At 38.9% G+C, this 6,814-nt stretch overlaps 1 protein-coding gene across 1 annotated transcript; it reads right to left on the bottom strand.

Annotated features, from left to right (window-relative positions):
* Window positions 1–913: 913 nt before the first annotated feature.
* LOC111888537 (uncharacterized) lies at window positions 914–4,565 on the bottom strand. The gene is made up of 5 exons (XM_023884688.1): window positions 4,367–4,565; window positions 3,611–3,754; window positions 1,828–1,946; window positions 1,276–1,742; window positions 914–1,190 (listed from the first exon to the last, which is right to left on the bottom strand). The coding sequence occupies exons 1-5, from the start codon at window positions 4,563–4,565 to the stop codon at window positions 914–916; spliced, it is 1,206 nt and encodes a 401-aa protein (XP_023740456.1).
* Window positions 4,566–6,814: the final 2,249 nt, after the last annotated feature.

Below are 6,814 nucleotides of genomic sequence, written 5' to 3'. Positions count from 1 at the left end.
TTGATCTTGTAATTCCTGTTAAGGCAATATATGACATGTAATTACAATATGGGACGAATAGAATAAAGTTCAATTAAAGTAGAATAAATAGGAGATTAATTACCAATTCAACAGGTGCCATGTCATCTAATGGCATTGCTATCCCTTTACTCCCTTCAATTTCACCAATGTTGTATCCTAACTCTCGTAGCATGGCTACATCTTCTTCATTCAGTTGGATTTTCTCAGGTATAACATCATTTGCATTACCTTCAAGAAACTCAGGTTCTTCCTCTTGAATGTCTCTAAGAATTTCATTTATTCCATCCTCAACATCATCAAGAATTTCACTCAACTTTTGTGACTTAGATTTTCCCTCACTAACTTCATCTATAACTTGAATGACCATATCCTCATCAACCTCTTGTTGTCCATTTTCCTGGTTTTGCCCTTTATCCTGGTTTTTCCCTTCACCAACAAGTTTTTGTCCCTCAATCTGAACTTGTCCCTCATCCACACATTTTTCCCCTTACCTCCGACTCTACCTCCAACCCTTATATTTATTTTTCTCGTTTGAGCAGTTGGTTGATTTGGCTCATTACTGGTTTATGTACTCCTTCTAGTCTTTCTTCTAGAACCAGATGCTGATTGGGATCCACATTTTGATTGATTGGAGTTTTAGTTGTTGCACTTTCATGTTCCTCTTGATTTTTTCTTGGCCTACCAATTTTTTTGGGTGCATGTGGAACTCTTGGCTTTGTTTCACTTGTGCAGCTTTGTTTGTTATGTCCAAATTCAAAGCAATTACCACACCTCACAGTTCTGGATACTTTAACTCTTGCAGTAGCAAACTTGGTCTCTTTTTCACTTGAACGCCTTCTCTTTTTAGTGGCAGGTCTTCCTGGCATTCTCTAGCTATTGCTGGCAAAGGCTTTTAGAAGGGAGTTTGCTCCCATAAATTGCTCCCATTGACAGGCATTATGTTACTTTTGTAACATTCAATAAACCTGTCTTTTGAGAAGCATTCATTAATATATCCATCAGCTGTCTTATGGATATAGTTAATGGCAGCATTTGCATGAACACAAGGGATTCCAAAAAGATCCCAAAGCCTGCATGTGCAAGTCCTGGCCTCCAAGTCTACCTTGAAACTTTCATAATTGAACCTAGCTTCAAACACTGAACCTTGGCTATGAATAACCATCCAAAACCTGAAATTGGCACATAAATTTAAAAACATTAACATAAGAGCATTGATTTATAAAATACAAATGCAAATGGCTAAATAATACATACCTCATATACTTCCCAAAAAGGTTCATTTTTTTCAACACATCTGGGCACACATTGGACATCCATTTGTTACACTTATCAGTTATGTGAAAAAACCTATCGATTATGTATATTCTTATCTCCTCAAGCATTGTTATCAAAGGCTTTTTCCTAGCTTCTATTAAGATGGAGTTAAAGCATTCTGAGATTCCATTCTCAACTGCTTCACATGCAAACCCTGGAGTAAAGAAAGCTCTACACCAAGTTCTAGGCTGTTTGGACATCAAATACTCATATGCACTAGGATTAAGCTTCTTTATTTCACCCATATGTTTCTTGAAGTCTCCTTCTACACAACTCATTGCTGAAGCCCAGAAAATTCTTTTGAATTCTAATCCGGTGTAAGCCTTCTTGAAGTTTGCATAGATGTGTCTAGCACATTGTTTGTGCTCCACATGTAGCAAAATGTCTTTCACAGCTTCCAGTAAGCACTGAAACATATAAGTACATTGAATATTAATACAAAACATTTCAATTATATACTATATTAATACAAAACATAGCAACTAAAAGTACCTTATGTTGATCTGATATGATAACCAGCCCTCTACCACCATCCAACATTAGATCATCATGTATAAGCTCCAAAAACCAAGTCCAATTAGGTTTATTCTCCACATCTACAACAGCCCAAGCTATTGAATAGACTTGGTTTGTAACACCGTAAATTTTCAAAATAATTTTTCTTTTTCAAAATCACATAATGTATCACATCACAAATCAAATCCATAATCAATACTGTTTTCAAAAACAAATCCCAAGATCTCTACACATAATAAACTCCATCGGTGTGTGTACGTGTCAAGCCGTCGCCTTCCCACGGTCCTCGTTGGTACCTGAGACATCAAACACAACAACTGTAAGCATAAATGCTTAGTGAGTTCCCCAAAATACCACATACCACAAAATACGCCACTCAAGGCTAAATCCGACCCTCTGTTCTAGATGTCTCAGCGGGACCCTCCAATCCCGCAGCTCGTCGGACCCTCCGGTCCAGTCACAGCTCATTGGGCCCTCCGGCCCGGTCAGAATCATTGGGCCCTCCGGCCCGGTCAGAATCGTTGGACCCTCTGGTCCGGTCTACACAATCATACAACATACATATAACACATAGCACGTAATCTCATACATAGCACATAATCTCATACATAGCACATAAGACCCTCTGGTCAACTCATAATACCACTCAAGGTAACGTATAGTGAGAAGACTCACCTCACGTGTCTCGGTAACTCGTAAATCTCTTAACCACTAGTGCTCGATCTCCCGAGCTATCGTCCTCCTACAACACAAACGTATTTCTACTTAATACTACCTTGACTCTGGCTGACTAACACCACGAAGTCAAACCAGTCAACCCGACTCGTCGAGTCTGGCGTGGACTCGCCGAGTTCCTACGGGAACCCGATCCCTCTGAATCTCTTCCGACTCACCGAGTCACTCACCCGACTCGGTTACTCAACCCCTGGTTCGTAATCGTTGAACAACCCGCACCAACTCGTCGAGTCTGGGGAATGGACTCGGCGAGTGCATTCCATGCACAACCCCAAACGACCTTCTGAGGTCAGATCCGCTTCACTAACTCATAGATCCAGTCTCCTTAAGCTTATTGACCACGTAAAGTCCAAGTCTTGATGCTCATCAAGCATTGAATAGCTCATGAATGGTGTTTTAGCCTCAAATACATTGATCCCAAGCCAATACCTCCATGGATGCATATAAAGCTTTGGTAAAGAGGTGCTCTGGACCTCTATGGGTCTAGATCCATGACCTTAACTCGCTAAGGGACCATGAGGACACTAGATCTAGCCACAAATGGGTTCAAAAGCCCTAAATCTACATGAACATCACAATAACAGAGAATGATTCGAGATTGTACCTCAGTTGTGATGTCCTAGACCTCAAATCTTCAAGAATCCACCCCTCTCTTACTTCCTCTTGGCTAGATCTCCTCTTTCCTTGCTAGGCAACAACTCCAAGATCAATAATGGCTCCTTCCCTCACTTGAATCACTCAAATGCTCTAGGGTTTCACTCTGGGGAATGATGAGCGTAAATGACGGCCATAAGGCCCTTTAAATATGTCCTAAACCCGAGAAATTAGGGTTTCATTAAACAACGTGGACTCGCTGAGTCCAGACGCGAACCCGCGTCCAAATCCGCGATCATATTTGGCGAGTCTAGGCTCCAACTCACTGAGTCTCCTCACTAAATACCAAAATAAATAAATGAATAATACCTGGGAATCCGGGCTGTTACATGGTTGTTTGTATCCATTTCAATTGTTGTCAACAGTTCACCTTTCACCTCACCTTTCAAGAAGCATCCATCTAAACCAATCACTTTTCTACATCCACTAGTTAAAGCCTTAAAACGTGTATAAAATATGTGGAAATAGCTCTTTCCATCAGGGTTGTTGATGACACTAACCTTGCAAGTAGACCCTGGATTTGATCTTAACAGCTCATAAGAGTAGTCCCATATTCTTGCATAATGCTCAGTTAGTTTTCCTTCAATTAACTATTTTGACCATTTTTCCCCTCCTACATTGGCCAATGACACATCACATCTGAATGTCCATTTAATATCACTTATTATCTCCCTAAGCTTAAGCTTTGGCTTGTTTGCAATCTCAGTCATGTAATGTCACCCAATCCATTCAGGAGACACAATTGAACCAAATGTGAATGACCTAGAGCATTTGTGGATCCTAGTCATAGTTTTGATTTGTAATGACCTTTCCTTGTACATCCAAGCAACATGCAATCTGAAAGGGCATTGGTTTTCTTCATTTCTTTTCCCACATTTTGCAACAGTTCTAACACTATCACACTTGGCAAAATATATTTGATACCCATGGGACACAACATAGTTTGCAACACAAAATTTATGTTGCTCAGCGGATTCAAATATATTGCCAAGTTTTGGTTCCATCTTGTCCCATTTGATGTTGGGATCATGAACCCTATACTTAGGTTGTACTTATTCCTCATCATCTTTATCACTTTCCCAGTCATTTTCATGATATACTCGTGCTCTCATCTCATCAAACATACTTGCATTACGAAGATTAGCATCATTAAGTAATACATTCAAGAAATTATCCTTACACTTATCTAGTGTGCTCACGAACTCATTCTCTGGTTCATGGTCCATGTAAATACCATGTAGTTCAAAGTCCATCTTGTTCAACCCAGCAAAAGGTTCGTTCAAAGCAGCAAATGGATCGTTCCATTCTTCCTCTGATGAAGCCATTCTTCACTCCTACATAAAATCAAGGTTACATAACGTCATTTTAACTAAGGGATCAAAGGAAAAAATGAAAATGTCCAAAACTGTAAATACCTAACCTGTGATGATCGTCTTCTTTACTTGACTTACACTACCAACACCGATTATCGTTTTCTTCTTTACTCGAGCTTCTGATAACAATCTGTTGGAACTTTGACTACAAAATTACAATGTGGGACTTATCCCACATTGGTGGAAGAGAAAACCTTCTCCCACCTTATATGTCTAGTCCTACTCATTTAACTAAATGGGTCAAGTAAGGGGTTAAGCATATTGGGCTTGGGTTGTGGTGTTGGATTAGCCTAATTGGATTGAAAATGGGCTAATATCAAGAGAATATTTAATGGTCAAAAGATGGGCCTTGGGCCTTGGGGCTCTTGGGGTCTTCCTGATTAATTAGATAATTTTTAATTACGAAATTAATTTTTATTTTTTTATTATTAAATTCGTAATTACTGAATGACAGGTTTTTAACAGTTATTTTCGGTTTTGACAGTTTCCAACTGTCATAACTAATACCTATAAATACCTGTTTCATTCATCTGAAAGGGGTTGGAAAAAATCATCATTCACACCACAGAATTCTCTTTAAAAATTCGTTCTTCCAAAGATGAAGGGAACATAGGAATTTCGTCAGAATCAAGAGAAGTTCTTGATTGATTGTTGTATCCTCTAGACAGATCCCCACCAGGGAAATTTCTGTCTTAGGACACTGCAATTTGCAGGCCTCAATCTACATAATTTCGTTTTTGTGTTTCTGTTGTAAGCATAAACCATCAAGTATGTTTTCTGCAAACTGATTCTAGTATATTTCATACATATATTTCAATTTCGTTTGTTTTATTTCTGTTAATCTTGTTGATTGTATACTTCTGTCCTAACAATCTAAGATAGAAACTAAAAAGTGGAAGAATGGATCAACAATCCATCATCAAAACACATGTGGAAAAGCCTGAGAAATTCAAAGGCTCAGATTTTCGAAGATGGCAACAGAAGATGTTGTTTTATCTAACAACTCTTCATGTTTCCAATGTTCTCACTGATGATTCTCCCTCTCCTCCTATTGGTACAACCACTGCAGAAGGAACAACACCACCCAGTGAAGCCCAAATGGCAGAACATCAAAGGGCTGTGGAAACTTGGAACACAAATGAATATAATTGCAGAAATTATATTCTAAATGCCCTGGATGATTCTCTCTATGATATCTACTCTACCATGACTACTGCAAGAGAGATATGGGAATCACTGGAAAAGAAATACAAAACAGAAGTGGCATGTTCCAAGAAATTCGTGATTGGAAAGTTCATGAATTTCAAGATGGTGGATACCAAATCTGTCCTCAAACAAGTGGAGGAAATTCAAGTCATTGCACATGATCTTGAAGTTGAAGGTATGGGTATAAACTCTAATTTTCTTGTTGGTTCAATCATTGAAAAACTTCCTCCTTCTTGGAAGAATTTCAAATTATATCTTAAGCACTTAACTGATGACATGAGTTTTGAGCAACTTGTGTTGAGAATTCGTGTGGAAGAAGATAACAGATTGAATGAGAAGGCAGATGCAAATTCCTTGGAACCAAGTGCAAACTTTGTTGGAGAAGCAAGTACTTCAAGGACAAAGCACAACAACAAGAAAGGGAAGCAAGGCTCCAAAAACTCTTCCAAAGATGGCAAAAATCATGGCCCTAACAAGAAGAATTTCAAGAAGAATTCTGGTCCATGCTATGTTTGTGGCAAAATTGGACACAAGGCCAAAGATTGCAGATTCAGGAGGGGTCAAGGAGGAAACAATGGAGGAAATAATCGAGGGAACAATGGAGGAAACAATGGAAACAATGGTGGCAATTCTGGTGGAGGAAATTCTGGTCAAGCCAACATGGTTGAATCACCAAATCAATTTGTTGCTGTGATCCAAACCAACATGGTTAGCAATTGTGTGGATTGGTGGATTGATACTGGAGCCACAAGGCACATTTGCAACTCCCGAACCATGTTTTCTACATACCAGAAAGTCTCGGATTCTGAACCAATGTTTATGGGGAATGGCTCTACTGCAAAAGTTGAAGGAAAGGGAAAAGTGAAACTACAATTGACTTCTGAAAAAGAACTTGTTTTATGTGATGTCTTGCATGTTCCTGAAATTACTAAGAATTTGATTTCTGGTCCTATTCTTAGTAACAAAGGTTTCAAACTTGTATTTGAATCTGATAA

This window comes from Lactuca sativa, chromosome 7, assembly GCF_002870075.4.
Source record: "Lactuca sativa cultivar Salinas chromosome 7, Lsat_Salinas_v11, whole genome shotgun sequence".
In the NCBI taxonomy this organism is placed as follows: domain Eukaryota; kingdom Viridiplantae; phylum Streptophyta; class Magnoliopsida; order Asterales; family Asteraceae; genus Lactuca; species Lactuca sativa.
This window is presented reverse-complemented; position numbering and strand designations above follow the sequence as displayed.